The sequence below is a fragment of the Pimephales promelas genome, chromosome 6 (assembly GCF_988280905.1).
Source record: "Pimephales promelas chromosome 6, fPimPro1.hap1.1, whole genome shotgun sequence".
In the NCBI taxonomy this organism is placed as follows: Eukaryota; Metazoa; Chordata; class Actinopteri; order Cypriniformes; family Leuciscidae; genus Pimephales; species Pimephales promelas.
In genome coordinates, this window is record NC_142774.1 from 5,902,917 (window position 1) to 5,929,659 (window position 26,743).

The 26,743-nt window shown below is 38.0% G+C and overlaps 1 protein-coding gene across 1 annotated transcript; it reads left to right on the top strand.

The window, feature by feature from the left end:
- The first annotated feature begins 823 nt into the window (after positions 1-823).
- On the top strand, positions 824-23,173 carry LOC120489820 (ovochymase). The gene is made up of 20 exons (XM_039686966.2): positions 824-1,134; positions 2,346-2,482; positions 3,323-3,416; positions 3,828-3,968; positions 4,273-4,370; positions 6,774-6,900; positions 7,007-7,213; positions 8,341-8,562; positions 12,407-12,547; positions 14,986-15,222; positions 15,420-15,605; positions 17,068-17,177; positions 18,395-18,495; positions 18,797-19,074; positions 20,227-20,390; positions 21,530-21,713; positions 21,815-22,033; positions 22,154-22,294; positions 22,545-22,769; positions 22,869-23,173. Exons 1-20 carry the CDS (start codon positions 1,005-1,007, stop codon positions 23,015-23,017), a joined length of 3,291 nt encoding a protein of 1,096 aa, XP_039542900.2. The 5' UTR covers positions 824-1,004; the 3' UTR covers positions 23,018-23,173.
- Positions 23,174-26,743: the final 3,570 nt, after the last annotated feature.

Genomic DNA, 26,743 nt, shown 5'->3' on the forward strand with positions numbered 1-26,743 from the left:
GCCAGCTTGCATAAAATTCAGGTAGCTTACAATGATGCTTTGAGAATTCTGCTGAGAAGACCACGCTGGTGTAGCGCCAGTGAGATGTTTGTGGCGGCAGGTGTTAATACCCTGCAAGCCACATTGAGAAATTTCATGTACAAATTTATATGTCGGTTGAATAACTCAGAGAATTATATAATTGTGGCTTTGACCAATATCAAATTTAGCACTACACGGTATGTGTCTAAGTTATGGAAGCATTGGTATAGTTGTCTCCTTTGAAGTATGTATTTTATTGTGTGTATTGTCTTATCTGTCTGTCTTTTTTATCTGGACCGGTGAGTCTGTAATAAAGTTTATATATATATATAAAGCATCCACTTGGGCCTGGCTGTGGTTACAAGAGGTAAAAACGATATAAATACTGTTCGTTTTCTCACACAAACCGCTCGTTTCGTGTCTTAGGCCAATCAATTTGTACTTACATTTACGAGTAAGTACACATTGAACAAATTGTGTGTATATCCGGGGCCTTGAATGAAGTTCAGTCTCTTGTATGTTACGTGTGCACGAGAGTTGCTGGCTGCAGTTCACTTAATGGCCACCGGTGTCGCTAATAATAAATGTTCTGAATAGCCTCTTAAATTATATAACTAATTCATTTAAACTTCACAATCACTGCAGTATTAATAAACAAGACGTCTACTAGTGGTCTACAGCCAAGATACTTCTAATTTAGTTAATCATTTGAGACTGTTATCATTGCTTTCACTTCCGATAAGCCTTCTTAGATAAAACCAGTAAGATTTCCTAAATGTACAACCTGATCTGTCAGACACACGCAGTAAAATGCATCAAGGAGATATACTCGAAGAAATAGCTTTTGTGGTGTTGAACAACCAACCCATCCGAAAGTAAAGTACAGCTCAACAAAGGTCAACACAACATTATAAATATTAGACCATCTGTGGGGAGAACATTTCAGCTGAAGACCATCACACTGTTTCTAGATTGGATAACAAATGAAGTCGAAGAAAGGTCTGACAACAACACTAGAGAAGAGCCTGATCTTCCTATTTGTAGCCCTGATGGCAGTCACGATTGGAATAGTTGTGGTATTTGTCATTGAGAAGAACAACTCAAGTCCAAGAGGTGGGTTACTGTTTACTTCAAAGCTGTTGGTCCGAATCCAGATATATTTAATGAAGATAATGAGTTTTGCACACTTACTTAGTTCTGACTTCCCCTCAGATATAGATACACTTACAGAATCTCAGTGGTAATATAGCATACAACAATAGAAATGGTATAGTTATTTACGATTATAAGGGCATTTAATGTCAAATCAATAGACTTGATCAATGCCACAAAGATGTTTAGCCTACTTGATATTCACTCTGCTACTTCAAATTCATGAAAACAGCTTATTTTTGTTAACACTTTTAATGAAATTCTAACCCAAATGATTTCCTTGCACTCTTCTGATAAAGTCTAACTATACAATTACTTTTGAATGATTAAAGTTATTGAAAAAAACTTTAAATTACTTCTCAGTGCAACTACTGTTTGAATCAGACTCACTGGAAACACTAATGTAAAAATCTGTACCATACAATGCAGCATCCTCCTATTTAGAAAGCATATACATGTAAATTATGAAGTGAAACTGTATAATACTCTCAAAAATAGCCTTCAGAAGCTTTGTGTAATCAAAAGGACGTCTAGTACAAATTAATGTAAAAGTTTCATACTATTTAAATTACACCTAAATCTAAGTATATTTTGTTGCAACAGTTTCACTTAAAATGTACAATGCTTATGTTTCACATAGGCAAACCATTATCCATAAGATAGGCAGTTTGGTAACACTTTGCTTGAAGGGGTGTGCATAAGACTACATGATCTTTAGAATCCTGACATGACATGTTATGAATATGAAGGACGTTTTATGCAAGTTTTATGGTTTTAGAAACCACATAAGCTTTATTGGTTAACATTACATTTAACTGTCAGGTAGTTGGTTTTGACATTGGCTGTGAAACCATTCTAACTTTTTAATGACAAATTCAATTAGTAGCTACCACTGTAGCTAGTTGAGGTCACGGAAAATTTTCATGACAGTTATAATTTTTACTGCATTACAAATGATAAATGCAGAGCAATAGGCCTGTAGGTATTTTTCTTTAGTATACGACACATTATCCTTTCTTTTCAAATTCAGTTACCAGACTAAACTTGCATTATGTTATACGAGGCTGAATCCATGAAATAGCTTCACCTGCGGGGTGCTGCTGAGGAAATGCAATCAATCTGTTTACACAGGCGATGTCAAATTGTATTCCTCGCTCTGTCTCTGTCCGCAGAGGATGAGATCGATACGGGATGTGGGAGTCTGCAGGAGCTGACGGCTTCCTCAGGGGAATTTTCCAGTGGGAATTACCCCAGCAGTTACGACAATGGCATGAGCTGCAGTTGGCACATCACGGTTGAAGCCAATAAGGTACTGCGGGTGACTAGTTAGCTCAGCTCTAGCCGTTAGCTGCTCATTAGGACACTGGCTTACAGTAAGATGACCTAACATGCTTTGTTTTTTTTTCCCTGCAAGCACTTTGTACATTTATAGGCTAAGGCTTCAATTAAGGACTCAAACTTTTTAAAACAATATATTTTTCTTTTTTTAAGCGAGAGTGAATGGAGATGTTTAACTGCTATATTGATAGTGCTGTTTTTGTACTTATTTTATATTTGATTTTCAAGAATTATTTGAGAATGTTTTGAAAGGAAATACTATATTCTGTTTTTGAAAATTCAAAATGTCACGTTTAATTCAATGCGCCACTTTCCTGTTTCTTTGTAACTTAAACTAATTTTTGGTGAATTTTCAAGGGGGTAATCCATCGACCGGGAGTTGAGGCTGGCTGGGTGCCGCCATTTTGTAGCAAAACTTCACTTGAGTTAGCATTTCCCTTGACTCCCATTCATTTTGGCATCACTTTGACTGCAAATAACTTTACATCTGAGGCGTTTGAGACTCCATTTGTCCATTATTTATTTCTAAAGAAACACGACAATGTATAAAATGCTTGTATCCATTACCCATTACCTAATAATCCATTACCTTGTAGCTTATGTTATGGCCCCGTAGAAGCAGTTTTTTGTAAAAGTAGGCTAAAGATTGCGTCAACCAAGCGACACTGTCGCACAGTAGAGAGATTACTGTATGGACGAGAAGCTCGCAGGCAATAGGGGAAACATGGAGGCAAAATCATTCAAATATTTTCAGGTCATAAATGTGTACATATTCATGGAAAATTAGTTAAGTTTTATTTTCTTCTTCCAGGTGATCCATCTGTGGTTTGAAGACTTCTCTATAGAAGACTCCAATACATGTGAGGCCGACTCCGTCACTCTCAAGGATGAACTCGGCACCATTGGTGAGTCTTCCGCTGAGGTTGGTCAAAACCATATTTCTCTTCCCTGCAGAGAGTAAAAAATTGAACTGGAAGTTAATCACCATGAGCGCAGAAGAGATCTGCCTGCATTTATTCCAGAGGGCTTGAGGCAATTAACTTCTTACAGATTGACTGAATGTTACCGGTCATTATTATTTGACTGCTGAGTTATTGCATATGCTGAGCATGTCCTGCCAAATTTTCAGTTTGAATGAGAACGCTGTATTTGGGTATTTTAGTTAAGCGGTTCTCAACTGGTGGGTCACAACCCAAAGTCTTTGTTTTAGCCTGACTAGTTTTAGCAAAATTATGAGAAAAATGCCATAGAAAATCTTTTTTGTTGTTGTCAAAGGCTGTGTTCAATAAAAACTCAACGATTTGTTTTTCTTGCAGGGAAATACTGTGGCTATTCAACGCCTAAACCAATAGTTGCCTTAGGAAACAGCATTTTTGTGTACTTTGACACCAACGACAGATACACAGAGAAGGGATTCAAAGCCCTGTACCGCGCTGTGGCCCCTGAGACAACATCAGGTAATGACAATGAGAGATACATAATGACTTAATTACATAACAGTATTATTAACACGATGGAAGAACAATCATAGATTTAAAAATGCCCGTCTGCTGCACCTTTCATATCATCATTTAGTGACTGTATCTTACTCTGCCAAATACTGAGAGGCTGTTATAAGTGTCTCGCTGCTGCTGACCTAGAAAGAGACGCAGCGCGCGTGTGTGTGTGCCCGTAACTGGGGTGTATTGGGAGGGGGGCTGTCAGAATACCCTTTTGGTGTCTCTCTATGCAGCTAAATCTCTCTCGTTCCCATGCTTCTAGAAATAGTTGGGGTTGGTGGTGTTCTTCAAGGTGACCGTGGGGAGCTGTTGACCCCTGGCTTTCCCGCACAAAACTATGAGAATGGCGCGCTCTACCAGGTGCTTCCAATGATCAATATAACCTCTACACCTGCTCTTGATTTATCACAAACTTTCTTTTTCCTCTTTGTTCCCTGGAGTCTGTATCTTTGTCCTTCTCCCCCCATTATTCTATTGCTGTTCAATATCAGCTGCCTTAAAGGAACAGTACACCCAAACATGAAAAAATCCTGTCATGGTTTATTGACACTCGTGTTGTTCCAAACCTGTAAGACTTTCGTTCATTTTTGGAACACAAAAATGTTTTTTTTTATGAAAGAACAGAGCTTTCTGTCCTTCGTAGACAGCTACATAGCTACCACATTGACTCATCAAAATGTGCATAAAGAGATCGTAAAACTAATCCAAATGAATTGAGTGATTTAGTCAAAATTTTCCAGAAGAGACTAGATTACTTTTATGATGAACGGATTATTCACATATAAACATTCTTTAACTCACACATTAGTTCTGGCAAGCATGTTCCCTTGACATGCGAGAACCAATGAGGTTCATTCTCGTGTTACGCATCATGTTTGAGCCTCTTTAAAAACCAATGAGGTCCATTCTCGTGTTACGCATCATGTTTGAGACTCTTTAAGAACCAATGAGGTTCATTCTCGTGTTACGCATCATGTTTGAGTCTCTTTAAGAACCAATGAGGTTCATTCTCGTGTTACGCATCATGTTTGAGACTCTTTAAGAACCAATGAGGTTCATTCTCATGTTACGCATCATGTTTGAGACTCTTTAAAAACCAATGAGGTTCGTTCTCGTGTTACGCATCATGTTTGAGTCTCTTTAAGAACCAATGAGGTTCATTCTCGTGTTACGCATCATGTTTGAGCCTCTTTAAAAACCAATGAGGTCCATTCTCGTGTTACGCATCATGTTTGAGACTCTTTAAGAACCAATGAGGTTCATTCTCGTGTTACGCATCATGTTTGAGTCTCTTTAAGAACCAATGAGGTTCATTCTCGTGTTACGCATCATGTTTGAGACTCTTTAAGAACCAATGAGGTTCATTCTCATGTTACGCATCATGTTTGAGACTCTTTAAGAACCAATGAGGTTCATTCTCGTGTTACGCATCATGTTTGAGACTCTTTAAGAACCAATGAGGTCCATTCTCGTGTTACGCATCATGTTTGAGACTCTTTAAGAACCAATGAGGTTCATTCTCGTGTTACGCATCATGTTTGAGTCTCTTTAAGAACCAATGAGGTTCATTCTCGTGTTACGCATCATGTTTGAGACTCTTTAAGAACCAATGAGGTTCATTCTCATGTTACGCATCATGTTTGAGACTCTTTAAAAACCAATGAGGTTCGTTCTCGTGTTACGCATCATGTTTGAGTCTCTTTAAGAACCAATGAGGTTCATTCTCGTGTTACGCATCATGTTTGAGCCTCTTTAAAAACCAATGAGGTCCATTCTCGTGTTACGCATCATGTTTGAGACTCTTTAAGAACCAATGAGGTTCATTCTCGTGTTACGCATCATGTTTGAGACTCTTTAAAAACCAATGAGGTTCGTTCTCGTGTTACGCATCATGTTTGAGCCTCTTTAAAAACCAATGAGGTTCATTCTCATGTTACGCATCACGTTTGAGCCTCTTTAAGAACCAATGAGGTTCATTCTCGTGTTACGCATCACGTTTGAGCCTCTTTAAGAACCAATGAGGTTCATTCTCGTGTTACGCATCACGTTTTAGCCTCTTTAAGAACCAATGAGGTTCATTCTCGTGTTACACATCATGTTTGAGACTCTTTAAGAACCAATGAGGTTCATTCTCGTGTTACGCATCATGTTTGAGCCTCTTTAAGGACCTCTTTATTATTTTTTTACTTTGAGGTTGTTAAACCGCCAATCAATCACCGGCCAATAACCTAGCAACCATTCAGAACCACTTAGCAACTGCATAGCAATGTCCTTGCATCTATCCACAACACGGCGGAATGTTTTGCACTCACAAATTATTTCATAACTTCTAAAAAATATTGCTCCATCATGGTTTTTTGACCAAATTTTATGAATAATGACAACAGTGACAATCAGATTGCACATACAGAGGAAATTGTGGAGTTTGTGAGGAGTATTTGAAGATGAGGGGCTTTGATTGTGGAAGTCAGATTGCTGGAAGCTTCCACACAGCGCGGCTCCATCTGGCAGGATATTTACCCACATTAGCTAATCCACCGCCGGCCTTCAAGCCTTGACTTGAAACTAACTCAAGATGCATGAGAAAGCACAATTTCAATCACCAGCCCTGTCAGGATACCCAAATTGCATTTGGATCAGTCTATGTATTGTGCATTTGCTAAAGTCTGCAAAATTCCAGAAGCATTTGAATGCACTGTAATCTACTTATTCCAAGGTTAGGATTAATGTTAAATGAATTCATTTTTTCATTATGTTGCCCAGTGGATGATACGCGTGCCTGATGGGGAAAAGGTCCGGCTAACATTCACAGCTTTTGACCTTGTCCCAGAATCATGTGGTGACTTTGTGGATGTCTATGATGATGCTTCAGGTGGTGCCGCTCAACTGGGTGAGAACTGACATTTACTGAATCCAAAAAGCTTGCCTTTGCTCCACGGTGAACATCTGTGCTCTCGTTTTTATCTGCCAAAAAACATAAATCTCAATCACTGTAGGTCGTTTCTGTGGAAACAAGATCCCGGCTCCGGTGTTGTCTAGTGGCAGTAGTATGGTGGTCCGTTTCAAGTCTGATTCGAGCGGGACTGCTAAAGGCTTCAGTGCAACCTACACCATAGCAAGTGCCCCGCCGATTACAACCACACCAACAACCACCACCAAAACCACAACCACTGGACCAACAACCACCACACCTGCCCCAGAAGGTACAGTATAAGTAAAGTCATGGTATTTTCTACGCATCCCTTACCTGATCATATTACAGGGCTGATGATCACTGAACCTCTGACTTAACTTTCAAATGACAGGAATAAAAATGCTTTTCCCCACCTGAAGAAGCATCTTACATCATACAAGAAAAGTGAATTTAAGGAAGCACCCATAATCAGGGAACTATGTGAGAAGGGTAAATTAATATGTCTTGTTGAGACAATGAAGGCGATTAAACTGAACAAATAATCCATTTATCTAATTATGGCATTAAAGGTTGACCCGGAAGACAACTGTATTGCATGTTAAGTTTATAAGTTGCTTTAAATATGTTGTATATAACTTTGTCTTAGATAATATTATTAAATGTATTTATATTTATATCATATATATAAATTTATACTATAACATTTTAAAATGTTTATATGCGATTGTCTAGATCTTTCCTGCTTTAATTAAAATGTATTTATTATTATTTCACATTGCATTTAAGCAACTACAATATTTTATAAAAAAAATAATTAGTAGCAGTTATATAATTATGTTTAGGGCTGTCAAATGATTAATCGCGATTAATCGCATCCAAAATAAAAGTTTGTGTTTACATAATATATGTGCGTGCACTGTGTATAATTATTTTGTATATATATATATATATATATATAAATACACACACATGCTTGTATATTTAAAAAAAATATTATTTATATGTAAAATATTTATATTTATATATAATATAAATTATATATACATCTATATACAGTATATACATGAAAATATTTCTTAAATATATATAAGCATGTGTGTGTATTTATATACATATATAAAATAATTATACACAGTGCACCCACATATATTATGTAAACACAAACTTTTATTTTGGATGCGATCAATCGCGATTAATCGTTTGACAGCCCTAATTATGTTTTATAGATATTAAAATTAATATTTTAGATATATCTATTTTATTTCAGTTTAGTAATTTTAGAACTTGCACATATATATGTAATCTTTCAAGCACATTTTGCAGTGCCATCATGCTATCTACCCTACATGAAGCCAGATGATATTTTAAAGATTGCAGGTCCTGATGAATTTCTTTTGAGCATTATTGTCTGTTCAGACTCTGGCTGTGGGTCCCCTGGGAAGCTGTTCGGACGTAAAGGTCAGATAAACTCCAAGAACTATCCTCAGGCTTATCCTGCAAACTTGAGCTGCTCTTGGGACATCACAGTGGACGAGGGCTTTCTTGTCAAACTGCACATCACTGATCTGGCCACCGTGGGGGAAGCGGGCCAATGCGGCAAAGACAAACTCACCGTCGTCGATAGTCAGCAGTCACTGGGTAAGACACGACTCAAAAACAAAGATACAATGAAACTATAGATTTATGTTCAGTAAATGGTGCTTGAAACACCCTGGAAACCACCCAAGCATCATGGTGGCGAGTTTTGCAAGGACATTTCTTACAGAAAACATACAAATTTAGTCTGTAATCAAAAGTGCGCTCTAAACAATGTTTTGTTTAAAACCAAAAAAACTTCTAGTTTTGCAATTGCCCAAATCTGCATTATTTAAACTGGGGTTAACGAGGACCTATTATGCTTTTTTTTTTACATTTTCAACTTTCTTTAGTGTATACTTGCTGTTTGACCATTGAAATCATTCCAAAGTTAGTTATTCTCTATATCAGTGCGTAGTGTTTCTGATAACACCTTGAGTGTAATCTCGAGTTTTCTTCTTGGAACAAACACGTCACACGTCACACACTGGTCCAGCCGACCAATCAGAGCACATTGTGCTTTTCAGAAGGACAGGAACTAAACAGAGCGCGTTACAGACTGAGAAGAGAGGTGCTGCAACATTTAAGCTTGAAATCCTATTCTTCTACAGCCCAAAAACAAAATCAAGACTTTGTAAAAGGGCATAATACAGTAGGTCCTCTTAAATATGCGAACAGACTTTTCCTATTCATGTGACACATCTTCCAGTAATTTCATTGGATAAAATGTGTCAAGTCAACATAGCACAAAACATGGCCTATCAGGGATGACCTTCGACTGTGTTGGGGCCCATATCTAACACTAAATGGCACTGCTGGTGCAAGAGTAGCTGCGTTCTCATCGCTCTCTCTTATCCCTTGCACAAAAGGACTGTAAAAACTGATTATCATCAGTCTCAGCGAGGCATGAGCCAGCAGGCGAGTGCGCTATAAATTACGGCTCCTTATTACTGAACATCAAACAGAGCTGTGAGCGGCTGATATGCTTATCTGCAGCAGCTTTTCAAGGACTGCACGCCAGATACTGTCAATAATATTGTCCTGGTGCAGGTTGAGAAAGAATGGAAGAGAAAGTGTGACGGAAAATACCAAAAGTTTGGGATGTTTGAACTAGAAGAAATGGCAAAAAAAGGACAAGTGTTTTACTGGCTTTTTGCAGAGCAGTGAAAGTGTAGACTAGAGGAACAGGAACAGTACACCCCCTCAAATGTCCCTATTGTAAATGCATTGAAAAGAGTGACTAGTGTATTCTTTAACCCTCTGGGGTTCTTCGTTTAACAGTCACACTCGGGAACTTCGGGTCAAAATTGACCCAAAGGGCGGGATTCATATTTAAAAAAGAAAATCATCATTTTTTTTACTTGTTTTTTATAATATTTTTTCTTTTCTTTTTTGGTGTTATTGAGAAAATTTCAAAAATGCAAAAATTTATAATTAGTATTAATGGAATAATTATGACCAAATTTCCCCCCATTGAATATAATAGAAAAAAACTATTTTTACATTTTTTTTAAAGCTGTATTTCATTTTGGAGTCAAGCCTAGGCCTCATAAAAGCAATTTTTGAAATTAGATGGATGCCATCTCGTGGACAAACTGAGTTTTTTAAAAATGCAAAACACGTATAATCTGAATTTTTTGGTGTGTTTGTTTATAAAGGTGTGTGTGTGTGTGTGTGTGTGTGGATGTGTCTGTTTTGCACTCTTGATGTTTTATAGATTCACCTCTTCACTGTAGTGTGCTTTTTTTCAAGATCGTTGCTGATTTGTAGATTGTACGCGCAAGAAAACTCAGTATTTTCACATTTTTGCCAATTTCCCATTCATTTCCTATGCGAGTCATTTTTGAGTCCTGAGTGTGATTATTTTTTTTACGACCACTTAGACTTTTCAAATCCTGTCCCCAATATTTTTGGGTGTTCATATACCAAGTACCATTAAAGTCACCAAGTTTCGGACCATTCCGATGAAGCTACTATTTTTTTTTTTTTTAAACATTATTGACCCGAAGAACCCCAGAGGGTTAAAAAATAATACATGCAATAAAAGAACAAAAATCCAAAGGAGAATTAATTGCTAATTGTTTTAGGTCAACTATCAAACATCTGAGGGCTTTGAAATTCATTAAATGAATAAAAACAAGTTCAGTTTTGGTCCACCATGCAGCAGCAGTCATGGACTGCATGGCTCATTTGTCTTGACATTGTGTCCTTACTTGCCTGTTGCAAGTGTGTGTATACTGTATGTGTGTGTTCTTCACATCACTTCTTCATCCTGGCTGTCAAGACCAATCGGTGTGTGAGTGTTAGTTCTGCTGACAGTCTGTATTACCCTGAAGATAGGAGTAGCACAAACAGTTTCAATGGAGATGTTAACCTGAGCTGCACAGTATATGAAATTCTTAATATTAATAATGAATTTGACTTGTATTGCAGGAATACTGATTAGCACACTTGGCACGAGTTCATTTCTCTCACATAATTAGATGCCATTCAACAAATGAAATAATCATTATCTTCAAATGAAATGGAGATGATGACTTCCTAACTGCATTTTTTTACTATTAAAGCTGAGGTATTAAAACCTGAAGCTGAAGTATTTTTTAAATGCATAACAACTTTTTTGGTTTATTGTTTATTATTGACGAGTCAAATCTACATTAACAACAAAGCTTGCACAGGCCGATCGTTGAGTAAAAAAAAGTATAGCTACCATTATTTTCTATGTACCAATCATAAACTGAAACTTGCGGTGTATTTCGTTTTTATCAAGGAAAATTAAAATATCAAACGGTAAACACTATTCATACTTCTATTCATACAGTTATGGTCCGAAAAGTCAATTCAAGGCAAATGGGAATCGGAATAGTACAGTCAGGAATGTCTGTCAATATTATTATTATTATTATAATAGCCTTTAATATTATTAAAAATAGCCTGTTTATTTCTAAGAGCCAGGAGGAGGTGAGTCTTCTCGTGAAACAAAATGACAATTGTTGATAAAATAAAGTTTAACTAACTTTGTAAGTGGACTTAAAGGAGTAGTTCACTTTTAAAAAAACTTTTGCTGATAATTTACTTACCCCCATGTCATCCAAGATGTCCATGTCTTTCTTTCTTCAGTCAAAACGAAATTAAGGTTTTTGATGAAAACATTCTAGGATTTTTCTCCATATAATGGACTTCAATGGGAACCAAACGGTTCAAGGTCCAAAAGACAGTTTCAGTGCAAACCGCAAACTGTTCAAAGGGCTTTAAACGATTCCAGACGATGATTAAGGGTCTTATCAAGCGTAACTTAAAAAAAAAAACAAAGTTTACGTTTTATAAGCTCAAATGGTCGCCTTGCTCTAATCTGTGATGCGCGTTTGTGACTTTCCTGTTCGAACTCGTTCATCAAAATGAACGAATATTTTCCAGAGTCAACTTGTTCATTTCGTTCGTTGAATGAACCAAAAGACATGAAAAAGATTTGTTCATTTTGATGAACGAGTTCGAACAGGAGAGTCACGAACGTGCATCACAGAACAGAGCAAGGCGAACATTTGAGCTTATAAAACTTAAACTGTATTATTTATTTTTTAAATGAGCGATCGTTTCACTTGATAAGATAGCCCTTTGAATAGTTTGCAGTGTGCACTGAAACTGTCTTTTGGACCTTGAACCGTTTGGTTCCCATTGAAGTCCATTATATGGAGAAAAATCCTGGAATGTTTTCATGAAAAACCTTAATTTCTTTTCGACTGAAGAAAGAAAGACATGGACATCTTGGATGACATGGGGGTGAGTAAATTATCAGCAAAAGTTTTTTTAAAAGTGGACTACTCCTTTAAGTGCAATTGATGCAAAACCAGTAATTTCAATGTTCTGTTGTTGGGCAATAAGATTTTTCTCTCTCTCTCTCTCTCAGGCACACACTGCGGGTTTGTTCTTCCCCCAGTTCTAATCAGTGTCAGTAACAACATGTCGGTGAGTTTCCAGTCAGATGCTCGGCTAGCCGACCGTGGCTTCTCTGCCACATGGGAAGCTGTGTATCCAGAGGACCTTTCTGGTAAAACCCCTTACAAACTCATAAAGACATCTATCTACTCACACCTACGCACACACACCTCGGATGAATCCTGCTGATGCAGCTGCGAGCGTCAACAGCCATCAGCAACCCTGTGTGTCTTGTGAGATTTTATATGTGTGTGTGTGTGTGTGTCCCATGGAGATTTTAAAATCCAGACAATGAGGGTAGAAAAACAATGCAGAATAACCATGGGAAAAGAGTGTGGTCGACACAGTCAAATTCATTTAATCGTCCAATTTTAGCAATGATTTAATACGATTTTAGAAATCTAATTATATGTTGGAAATCTCATTTTAGAGATCTTCAAACTGGAATAGTGCCAAATGGCTCAAATAAATACTCTGGCTGACACATTGGCAATTGAAAGAGCTATATTTCACAGTACATATACACATTCCTGGATTTATGAAAAACATTTCCCCCTTCACCAGATGCTACACCCCTAAAAAAGGAGGGGAAACCATCTGATTGAAAGTCATGCTGATTGACGCCTGCATTAACATGCATTGCAAGTGTTCACAGTTATGCTTGTCTCTATGACATATTCTACTTAGACTCGCAGTAAATTCTGCCTGTAGTTTCCCTCCGCCTCTGCAGCGAACCACAAATGGACAGAGCAAAATGGCATTACATACCGTATACTGTACATGTATTTTAGCATCTTTAATATAATTTTTATAAAATACCAAAATGCTGTTAAAGGGGATCTTTTATGAAAGTCTTGATTTTGTTTTTGGGCTCTACTAGAATAGCTTTTCATACTTAAATATTCATAAATGCATTATTTTTTTCTCATATCTGACATTGTTGCAGCACCTCTTTTCTCGGTCTGTCAGTAACGCTCTTTTTAGTTCCTGTCTCTATGAAGCTCCTCCTTCTGAAAAGGACATAGTGCTCTGATTGGTCAGCTGGATCAGTGTGTTGTGATTGGTCAACCACTGGAGAAATGTCACGCTCCTTTCCATAACCACATGTTTCAACACACTACTAATTAACTCAACCATTTTTTGCTTATATGCCGTATATATATATTGTGACGTGTTCGTTCCCGAAAGAAAACTGCCTTTGGAGTGAATTTGTGTTTTGTAGATTTGCAGACCTGTTTCATGCTCAGTACAGTAACATTACAAAGAAAGTTAAAAATGTAAAAAAAAAAAAAAAAAAAAAAAAAAGCATAACAGGACCCCTTTAAAGGATTAGTTCACTTTTAAATTTTTTTTTTAAAAGTGTCATCCAAGATGTCCATGTCTTTCTTTTTTTCAGTTGAAAAGAAATGAAGGTTTTTGATGAAAACATTCCAGGATTTTTCTCCATATAATGGACTTCATTGGGTACCAGACTTTCCTGTTTGAACTCATTCATCAAAATGAACAAATCTTTTTCGAGCCATTTGGTTCATTCAATGAACGAAATGACTCAAAAAAAGATTTGTTCATTTTGATGAATGAGTTTGAACTTGAGAGTCACGAACGAGCATCACAGAACAGAGCAAGGCGACCATTTGTGCTTATAAAACTTAAACTTTGTTATTTATTTTTTAAATGAGCGATCGTTTCGCTAGATAAGACCCTTATTCATCGTCTTAAATCGTTTAAAGCCTTTTGAAGTTGCAATGAAACTCTCATTTGGACCTTGAACCGTTTGGTTCCCATTGAAGTCCATTATATGGAGAAAAATCCTGGAATGTTTTCATCAAAAACCTTGAAGAAAGACTGACATGGACATCTTGGATGACATGGGTTTGTTTTTTTAAAAAGTGAACTACTCCTTTAAGATCGTACAGACCATTTGCACCAATTGTCTCTACAATCTACTTAATCTGCGGTCACATTTACCAATGTTATGATAAATTTCATGAGCGAAATCCATTCATTTCAATACAAATGGTTGGGTACCCAAAATACCCAACCAAAATACCATGGTTGGGTATTTTGCGCAAGGGCGAAACATTTCCCGCATCGGGTCGGATTAATTAACCCGAAATCGAATTGATGTGAAAGCGACTTCTGTGCATGCGGTACTTCATGCATCACTATTGACAGTGTGCGATGGACCTTTTTTTACTGGCAACATTTTCCTAAAAGTGTCCACACCTTAATAAAGTAAAGCGTTTAAAACAATGCGACCCTGTACTGAGGAAAAACAGCGAAATTTTCCCATTGTCAATGGGACAAAATATATGTTTGTATAAAAGTTTCTCAATTCACCTTCCAGTCTGTCAAAAAGTTAATTTTGGACCATGGTGACATAGACCTGGGGCTAAATCTTGAGATTCCATGTACAAGCTGACTTCTGCTCTAACAAGACACAATTTCGTGACATTTTGCTTGGTTGGATCAACTCTACCTTCTAACTGTCACATTTTATAGCCGTGAGTCTGTCCGAAGGCACCAACCCGCACTTATGATGTCCTGCAGATATCCAGGGATGTGGAGGTTTCTCACAGGAGGAGACAGGCATCATCAAATCTCACAACTGGCCCATGAACTATCCGGCTAACAGCATGTGTCTATGGACCATACGCCATCCAAAGGGGAAGACCATTAAATTGACGTTCACCGATTTTGACGTGGAAGAGCCTGGCATCCTTTTCGGCCAGTGCAACGACAACGTGGTTGTCTACGACGGGACACGACCCGGAGCAAAAAAATACGGTGAGCAAGGACGAGGAATGCTTTGCAAGGACGCCTGTTTATGAGAGCCTTTAAATCAGTTAAAACCGTGACACATTTATAACCTCCATTCAGTCAAACCAGACATGTGTTTATAATTTACCGTCCACTAAAAGGGTAGGACTTGCTTGCTTTTAAGGGCTATAGAAGGCAATACATTCAAATTGACTTTCTCACAGGCCCCTTCTGCGGCTCCAAAACGCCTGCTGTCATCAAAAGCACAACAAATGAACTTGTGATACGTTTCCATGCCGACTTTTTCATTGAGGGAAAAGGTTTCCGTGCTCACTGGACTACCGATTCTACCTTACCTACCCCTACCGAACCTCCGGTGCCACCCAACCCATGGGACGACATCACCATAGGTATGAGCAAAATCCTCATTGGCACGTAAACATCATTTCCAGCTAATATAAATCAAGAGCTGATCATTCTAACCAGATGTCTGTATTGTCACATAGTGATTGGCAAGCACCAAGAAACATCTTTGCAACCCCCAAAACTGCATATTTTATGTTTCCATGAAACAATACTGCACATTTGACATACAATGTCAATCAATTTTGCATGCTGGAGCTAAAAGATCCCATGATCCCAAGCTGACTTATATGACATTTTGCTTGGTTGGAACAAATCCACCTTTACCTGTCACATTTTATAGCTGTTACTCTGTCTAAAGGCACCAATTCACACTTATGATGTCCTGCGGATATCCAGGGATGTGGGTTTGATACATAGTACCTAAGAATAATAATTAACCCCTCAACCAATAAAAACGGCATAATAAACTAATTAAAAAAACCTTATCTCTTTTACCGTACATAAAACACAAGATATTGTTATAAATGTTTTTTTTAATGTGTGAAACCGTCCCAATTCCAGTTCACCTTGTTACATTGGTGCTACTTCCCCTTTAAAATCGTAAGCATACGCCCTAAATCACATGACTTGATAGACGTGACCATAGATAACTATATAAAGGCTAGATATGTCGTCCACGCTGCTGGCCAATGGAGGTCGACGTCTGCACCTGGCGGCCATCTTGTCACAGGCAGCTCGCTCACTCGTAACATTGTGTTAATGGTACACGTACTATTTAAATGACCATAACTTGCTCAATTTTCCACCGATTTTCAAACGGTTTGTTTTGTTATAAACCTCAGAGATGTAGTTATGACACTGCATACTTATATCAATAAAAAGTGTATAAATAAATAATCATCCAGATAATTATAGCCACGTTAATAACGTTTGTAAGAAACCAAACCGTTTGTAAATCCGTCAAGATTTCAACGAGATAAGAGTATTTGTGTTCATGCTGACCATTCATCTTACATCAGCTTGTCTGTGACAGGATGGCCGCCGGTGATGACGATGTAACACATCTAGCCTTTATATACATATCTATGGACGTGACATAATTTCTTCGGAGGGAAATTTCTAAGGTTGTGTCCAAAATCGCCCCCTATAGGGTATAAAGGAATAGTTCATTTAAAAATGAAACTTCTGTCATCATTTACTCCCCATCAAGTTGTTTTCAAACCTGTATGAGTTTCCTTCTTCTGCTGAACACAAAAGAAGATATTGGTTAACAGAAAGTTGATGGACCCCATTCAATGGGGTCCATCAACTTTGTGGTTTCCCTGGAAACATGGTCAATTTTACATGCACCACTCACATTTTCAATATATTCCTGTGCACTACCGAAATATCCTTTGAAAACGCTGCTCTATTTTTCTGGGTAACTTGGAGCGAAGGTAATTGACAGCTGAAATCACTCAGCATGATAGAAATCTCCTCAGATAAAGCCTTCATCTGAATGCACAGACTGGCCTGAGAGCTGTGGGAAGCCCGCGATCCCTCCCGCTGTCAACACTCGCATAGTCAACGGAGAACCTGCCAATCCTCACTCCTGGCCATGGCAAGTGTCCATGCAGGTACGGTCAAGCCTTCGTCCAATCTCAATCTCATTCAGATGTCTTATATGACCGGAAAGTTAATGTTTGTAATGTTAAAGATAAAATGATGTTTATTCAAAGCTAATGATATGTGAAATGAAATGAGATATTACCAGGGTTAGAGTGCTTTAGTTATAATCATGATTGTTGGTTATGTTTGCTAAAGGAAGCATCTGTATTAAAGGGGTCATGAACTGGCTTTTTAAATTTGATTAAATTGTTGTCTGAGGTCAACTTATGACATTCTCTTGGTTTTTGCATTCAAAAACATCAAAATCAATAAGTAATAGGCTATTTTCTACCCTAGTTTTGAGCCTAGCTTCGAAACGCTCAGTTTTTATGGGCGTCTCACACTGAAGACTTGGAAGTAAACGCCCACTGCTGTGAGTGGATAACAGTTTTGCATATTATAATGAGTTTCAACTCACCCGTCGATGCACTTGGGTGAAATTGTTTTGAAAACGTCCAATGTTGTAAAATGGCAACTGGAATGATTCGCCCATACATGTTCGACCCAGAGTCCGTGTGTTGCATCATTCCTGTCGGATCCAATATAGACGGCACAGCACCGTTCTTTACTCTTAATCGGTCTGCAAATCCAGTCTTGTTTACAAAACAATCCTCAGTGAAATGAAGCGAACAGACGGACAATGTTTTACCCTCATCTGCTGGAACGTCATTAAAAATAAAGTTTAACTATGCAGTCCTATTGGAATCCAGAGGAAGCTTATGCAGCGACTGTCTTCTTCCACAACCAGGCACTGCACAATATTCATTCACGAGGTAGGCATCTATGTTATTTAGCTATGCGTGTAATGCGCGAATTGGTGGGCGGGGCTAGGCGTCGATCTTCTTCTGCGGGGGTGGTGTTTTATCCTATTTGTCGTCATAGTTCCCCACTTTGAAAAACGAGTCGTTTGCTGGGCCTGGTGTCAATAAAAGCTTTTATTGGACTAACAAGAACGTTTTCAGTTCTGAAACTTACAGGATCTTTTTATACGGTAATATGATGACCTCTTAGATGTCAAAAGCTCAAGGAAAACTTGATTTCTCAGTTCATCACCCCTTTAATATTGGTCTTACGAAGGACAGGGGATTTGAACAAACCTCTAACCCTAAGTGTTAAACATGGGCTACTGCATAACTAGTAAAAATAGTACAAATATCATTTTTATTCTCATGCATATTTATTGAAGGTTTGGCGTGACTCGGAGCCTTCACCTAAGTTGGGTCACACATGTGGTGGAACGCTCATCCATAAGAACTGGGTCCTGACTGCTGCTCACTGCTTCATCAGGTTACAAAAATGATTTCCACTCTCTGATATTTATATATAACATTTATGTATGTATCTATCTATGAAAGAGACTCTTCTGCTCACCAAGGATGCATTTATTTGATCAAAAAATACAGTAATATTGTGAAATGCTATTACAATTTTTAATAACTGTTTTTTATTTGTGTGTGTATATATATATTCAAATGTAATTAATTCCTGTGATGGCAAAGCTGAATTTTCAGCATCATTACTCCAGACTTGATCCTTTAGAAATCATGATGATTTGATGACCGTTTTGATGTGTGTCGATTTTGATCAGGTATGCCGATGAGCTGCAGCGCTGGAAAATGTGTTTAGGGAAACACAACCTGACCTTCTCTGAGCCAAGCGAGCAGTGCTTTAACGTGCTTGGCATCTATCGCCACGAGGGCTTCCAGTACCCAACTGTGCCAACTGTGGAGTTTGATATCGCCCTGGTGCGACTGGATGGAGAGGTCACACCCACCGACTACGTTCATTTCGCCTGTCTGCCTTCAGTTGAGGAGGTCCTGCCCGCGGGCAAAAGATGCTACGCCACCGGCTGGGGAGATGAAACAGGTTAGTTTACTCAGTGTAATCGCATGATATAGTTGTGTTGTCCAGTGAATTATATTAATTCTTCGGAATTGTAAAGTTTTGTGGTGGTTTTGCTCATTTAAAGCTGCTGTAAGTGGTTTTATTTATGCCACATAAAATGTATCTTACTTGGCAGCACTTGTTAGTCAATCAAAAAACTTGGAGGGGGTTTGAGTTTGCGTTTTGGGGAGGACTTCCTGTTTGTGTGTAGTTCACGTCAGGAAGTAAATGTCTTGATGTCTTCACTTTATTTGGGGAAACCATCTTTATCCTCTGATAGTCATTAAAAGTGACTGTGTGTTTCAAAGTCATTATATTAAATTATTAAAATAAAATACAATCTTATTGTATTTCAAATGCAAATTTAAATGATAATAATATTCTAGCATGCAAAATCATTGTCATTGTTAAGCTAAAACTATATATATATAAAAAAAATAAATTATTAATATTTTGAATACACTTTTATTTTATTTTTTTTTATATTATAATTGTAAAGTTTTAGTATTTTTTCTTGTGCTCTTTTTATTTTATTTTTATTTGTTTTATATTTCATTGATTTAATTTTGTCACTTTTTTATTTCAATTAAAGAATTTTATTTTTAATTGTTTAGTTTTAGTTAACAATAACAACACTGGATGAAATAAAATAAAATATAAATATTAGATTAACTTAAAGAAATTAAATGAAAATAGATGTTTTATCAGTGATGGATTTTTGGTGGGGTTTTATTTTTCTGTCTGCTACTAGTAGCTAATATTATAGAGTGATCTGTCTCAAGGTGTTTTTACACTTAAGGCGATTGGATAGTTTTTCAACATCCCCATCTGAATTTGATTTATAAACATATTTGCTCGATGTATAAAAACAGGCACTAAAAATATAGAGATACTACATATCCAATATATACTCACTCACTGGCCCACATTTCTGACAGTGCTGACTCCCGATAGTCCCCAAAGACTCTGGGGCGATTGCTCCCTCTGCTGTTCACTTTTGATAATGCATCCTAGAATGCACAATCATATTAGGTTAGATTTGAATCCTTATTCATCTTCCAGTGACCAGCTACCTCTGCAGAGCGAGACAATAGGTAAAATAACTACTAATACATAATGCCATCTTGCCCACAGGTAACTCCACTGCTCCTAAAGTCGCTGAGGCGTTGAACCAGGTGGCCCTGCCGGTAGTGCCGTACGATACCTGTAAACGTATGGACTACTGGTGGTTCCAGGTCAAGACCTCCATGATCTGCTGTGGCTACACTTTACCTGATGAGCTCAAATCTGTATGCCAGGTATGGAACGTCTCTCAGATGACGTACAGTTAACATCTGTTGTACATTTATTTATTGGCCATTTCCAATTCTAATTTGTGCAGATTGTCTTACATATCCAATATATACTAAACACTCCAAATATACTGTTATTTGTAATTATACCACCAAATGGAAGAGCGGATCAAACAACAAACCAACCAAAAGCTTATGTAACCGGTCTTACCTGACCCACTGCGACTGGGATTGAGGGCATGAAAGGATGCTAAAGACCGCAGTCTCTAGCGTCAGTTGCTAGTATGCCTCTTGAAGCCATGGCGTGAGGTTTACACACACAGCTCTTACCAGCTTTCCTCCATTATACTTAGCCCCCAAACCTTACTCCCACCTGGGTCACGGCACCAAATTTAACCAATCCTACTTGATTCGAACCGCTGTCTCCGGACGGGAGGTGGGCATGCTAACAAGGATGCTAATAACCGCAGTTTCTAGTGCCAGTCGCTAGTATGCCTCTTGAGGCCATGGTGTGAGGTTTACACACACAGCTCTTACTAGCTTTCCTTAATTACACTTACCCCTCCAAAACTCACTCCCACCTGGGTCACGGCACCAAATTTAACCAATCGTACTTGATTCAAACCCCTATCTCCGGATAGGGGGCGGGTATGCTAACAAGGATGCTAAAAACCACAGTCTCTAGCGTCAGTCGCTAGTATGCCTCTTGAGGCCATGGCGTGAGGTTTACACACACAGCTCTTACTAGCTTACCTCCATTACACTTACCCCCCAAAACTTACTCACATCTGGGTCACGGCACCAAATTTAACCAATCCTACTTGATTCGAACCGCTGTCTCCGGATTGGAGGCGGGTATGCTAACAAGGATGCTAATAACCGCAGTCTCTAGCATCAGTCATTAGTATGCCTCTTGAGGCCATGGCAAGAAGTTTACATACTCAGCTCTTAATAGCTTTCCTCCATTACACTTACCACCAAATTTAACTAATCCTACGATTCGAACCGCTATCTCCCACATGGGAGGCGAGTGTGCTAACAAGGATGCTAAAGACTGCGGTCTGCGCATCTTGAGGCCAGGGGAGTGAGGTTTACGCACACAGTTCTTACTAGCTTACGCTCATAACATTCATTTAATGTGATAGGGTGACTCGGGTGGACCCCTGGTATGCCAAGACAGCCCCTCTGCCCCTTGGGAGGTGCATGGCATTACTAGTTTCGGTCCAATCGGCTGTGTCTTTGATAAGAAGCCCAGCGTCTTCACTCGTTCCTCTGCCTACCTGCCCTGGATTGAGAACATCATTCGCAAAGACATCTATGACCGCATCGGTATGTACGTTAGCATCGCTGGTCGCGAGAATCTTGATTCTTTTGGAATCAGTTGAAGATTTTAGAGTGTATTTTAAAAAGCAAGGTTCTCTCTTTTCAAGTTTCTGGTTGTGGCGGACTGAAGGATCTGGTTGGCTCGGAAGGCATGCTGGCATCAATGGATCATCCATATAGTTACAGTAACAAAGCTTCCTGCCGATGGAATATCCGTGTGCCCACAGGGAAAAACATCTTCCTTCACTTTAGCAACTTCTCCCTGGAGGAGACCTCACTTTGCCTCAATGACAAAGTCACTCTCAGTGATAACATCGGGACTTTAGGTAGCCATATTCCATGTGGCATATCCAAATATACTAGTGTGCCCTTAGATGCCCGCCGTAGTGTTTAGGAAATGTGTATGTGATATGATATACTCTGCATCCTGCCTTTTTTTTCCTCAGGTACCCACTGCAGCACATCTCCTCCGAGAGATCTAGTCACGGCTGGAGACACACTGACTATCAGTTTCTCCTCCAATGACAAAATTGTGGACTCAGGGTTCAGTGCCGCATGGAAAGCAGTGGATCCTACTGACATAGAGAGTGAGTGAAAAAGCAAAACACTTCTTTACCCCCTGAGAGAATATTGCCATTCCATTGAATACATTTTATGCTAAAGATTTGGGTTATGGTCAGTGGTGTTTACTAAGACAAGTGTCAGTATTACCATTGATCAAATTTCATTTGAGCATGGCAACTCTATAACAACCAACATGTAAATGAATGTATTCAAAATAACATCACTTCTCCTCATTTCCAAACTTTGGACCACCTTGTTTCTGTACGTCTCCAGCTGCTGTTGGTTGCGGTGGGCTCTTCACCAGTCAAAAGGGGGAGCTCCAATCACCCAACTGGCCCAATGAGTACCCAAGCCAAGCGGTGTGCACCTGGACTATCCACATCCCCTCGGCCACTGCAATCCATATCGTCTTCACTCACTTTGAACTGCAGGCTGTTAATTTGCTGGTCCAGTGTGTGGATTATGTGGAGGTCTTTGATGCTGCTGGGTCATCACAAGGTTTGATTATAAACCATAGCATAGTAAATGTTTTGTTGATTTTATAATCGGCTGCATTTTCCACTGTCATATTGCATACTGCTTATTTTATTCATTCAGGCAAATTTTGTGGCTCTATCCCACCATCTTTAACTGTCAATGGGGACAAGGCCATCATCCGCTTCCTCAGTAATGATGCCAACCAGGAAAAGGGGTTCCAAGGACACTGGACCACCAGTCCGGCTGTTTTTTCTAAAAAACACATCTAAAGTGGGGAAGTTGTGCGAATGACTGTACATTTTTGTCAGATATGTTGTAGTTTTGGGTAAAATCATACCCTATTGTCAAGTCATGAATTTACCATTATATTCTGTGTAACTATTTTAGTTTGTGTCAGTGTTTATTAAAAACTTCCACTATGATCAGCCTTATTGTGTTCAACAATCATTTTTAATTTTGGAACCCGACTGTTGCACTATATGAAGACCTCACCGATGACATCGCCCTGATGCGATTGGCCAAAACGGTTACGCAAGATCAGACCCAAACCCGAGTCTGCCAGAGATGTTGGTTACGTAACAGGCACGGGGAATGAGAGAGCTCAGAGGAATAATGAACTGTTCATCTGAGTTGATTCATTTAGTTGAGCATCTGTTGTCATTTGTTCTAGTTGCTATTCAGTGATTAGTGAGCATCAGAGAACATTAACGATGCATTTGTTGTGAAGGTGATTAAGATGCGAATGCTGGGTTATACTGTGCCCTTTGACCTTGATGAAAACATTTCAAGCAGTACTTGGACTAATAACTATTAATTATGTGTATTTTTATGTATTTGAATTGAATATAACATTTCCAGTTTTAACAAAAACTGTTAAACTTGATGTATAATTGTCAGTTATACATAAACTGGTAAGATTTTTGCACTCAAAAAAAAATAATAATAATTGAGATTTCTGAGAATCAGCATAAATCTGTTATAAAGTATGAACGTGGGCAAAATATGGTTATCATATACAACAATTTGGATTTATTGATGATTATCCTGGTTATAACATTCAGGTTTATTAGTGCTATTACAAAAACTTACCTGTTTGATTAATGTAGAAAAAGCAAGTTATTAGTTGGTTTATGTTAGTATAATCCAAATTTATGCACATTTTGTATGCAATTCAATTATATAAATCTTAAATTTAAATGTTTTTCGAGTGTAGTAATGTACATTATTTTCTGTCAATGGACCTCCTGGAATCAGCCTGTGGGGAATGACGCTTGAGAAAAAGCTATTGTATGAACAAACTTTGTAATGTCCTTCAGGTGTGTTAATGCTTAACTGGAAATGTCAGTTTAAATTCTGATATTGTACTTCCTTCTAGTGGTTCCTGCTCCTGATTTCATACTCTAATAAACAATCTCCTCTTTTACCTATGGGGCAGTCGTGTCCTAAGAGAGTCACACTTGTAACATGAAAGTTGCAGGTTGTATTCTCAATACTGCAGGAAATGACTGATGATGTGTCAGAATTCACAGTACTCTAAAAAGAGTAAGCAAAAAGACCTACGACTTCCGGCGAGATCTATTTGTCTATTCGATTTATGAATGACAGTGAAGCGACGCAACTGACGCTGTTAGATCACGTGATAATGACAACATGGTGAATATAGTACGTCCAGATTACATTCATACTCAGTACTTATTTGCACTGTTTATTTTTTTTCCCCCTCCTTCATAAATCAGCAATAATAAGCCATGGATAATGTAGGGTAAATTGTTTCTAAAAAAATTCTTTGATCATATCCTTTGGCATATATGGAAGCTTGTTTCCGCCACTGAATAAAAAAATAATAAAAAATTGCAACTTTTTATCTCACAATTGCGAGATATGAAGTCAGAATTGTGAGAAATAAAGTTGCAATTCTGAGAAATAAAGTCGCAATTGCGAGATATAAAGCCAAACAGAATTGGGACTTTTTATCTCACAATTCTGACTTCATAAGACAAAATTCTGAGTTTATATCTTGAAATTCTGACATCTTTTCTCAGAATTGTGAGGCATGAACTCGCAATTTCGAGTTATCAGGCCAATTCTATGGGGAAAAAGACTAACTTTTTCCCCCTTCAGAATAGTTTATATCTCAAAATTCTGACTTTACAACACAATTTCGACTTTATATCATGCATTTCTGACTTTATAACACAATTGCGACTTTATATTAATTAATTCTGACTATATTTCTCAATTCTGACTTTATAACACGCAATTGCGACTTTATATCACACAATTCTGACTTTATATCTCGCAATTCTGACTTTATATCTCACAATTGCGACTTTATATCACACAATTCTGACTTTATATCTCGCAATTCTGACTTTATATCTCGCAATTGCGACTTTATATCACACAATTCTGACTTTATATCTCGCAATTCTGACTTTATATCTCACAATTCTGACTTTATACCTCGCAATTGCGACTTTATATCACACAATTCTGACTTTATATCTCGCAATTCTGACTTTATATCACACAATTCTGACTTTATATCTCGCAATTCTGACTTTATATCTCGCAATTGCGACTTTATTATATCACACAATTCTGACTTTATATCTCGCAATTCTGACTTTATATCTTAAAATTCTGAATCGCAATTGTTAGAAAAAAACCAGAATTGTGAGATAAAAGTCGCAATTACCTTTTTTATTTTTCATTAAGTGGCCCTTGATCACAAAACCAGTCACAAGTAGCACAGGTATATTTCTTTTATTCCAAAGATCATGTTCCATGAAGATATTTTGTACATTTCCTTCCTACCGTAAATGTAAAACACATTTAAACACATGCAAAGAAAGACAAGTTTAAGTGAAATTAAATTATTCTTTAAAATGTTTTCAACAGACACCAAAGGCCCCTCATACCAACACAGAACAGTTGTGAATTGGTATTAAGTCTAGTTCACACTACATGATTTTAAAATGTCGGGATGAACTGTGCGGTTCACACTACATGACTTGCTCTCAGTGAAATCATGAGTGTTCAAGTTGTTTAGCTGTTCACACCACACAACACAACGTGATTGATCCACAACAGGAGGTAACTCACTACAGGAGTTAACAACGCACTACATAGACCACGATCGGATGATAAGAGCATATCATTTGTGACTCAAGCTGTTTCAGTACTATAGTACGGTCTAAATCCTGAAAATAATCAAACAAATAACGAGTTGACAACAACACGATTCTATCTGGTCTAGAAACCATGTTTTGTCACGAAAAACCACGCAATAAAACGAACCAGAAATGACGCGAAACTGCAGAGAAGAACACAACACGCGAATATGGACGTCAGACAGTAGGTGTTTCTCAATGTCAAGGATACTTCCTTGGCAGGACGGGTCCTTCCAAGTCATTTCCTTCAGAGGCTAGGCAAGGGTCCTCTTTAGCATATCGGAGAACATGTAAATGGAACAGGCTAGCAAGTGCACGTCATTGCGTCATTACATCAGTGAAAGGTCCGCTTTGGCGCTGCAAAAATCATAGTGCTGGTGTACTGCACTGTTTAAATACACTTGACAGTCGTTATTTTTTTCTTGTCAGTCCTCATAGAAATAAATAAATAAAGTATAAGGGATAATGTATAACCAGGCAGTTGTTTTAGTGAATTCAACCCCGCAAACTCTAAAGCAGAGGCAGCCTGAAGGGGTTATTCGCAACCGCCTGGCTATTTTCCCACTTATAACATATACCTACCAAATAAATCAATAATTTAACACTAAATATTTATTTAAAAACGAGTTTATTCTTTCAAAAACGATTACCGGAGTGAACAGAACTACCTCCATAGCAACATAATCTAGCTGTTAAAACATGCAATTGTAAAATATGTGACCAACAAAAAAAGGCTATAACGTTATATGAAGTAAAAATTAAAAAGTTATAATCACTAGTAAAAGGGAACAGCTTTAAATCCCCTCAGCAAATTTGAGCCGA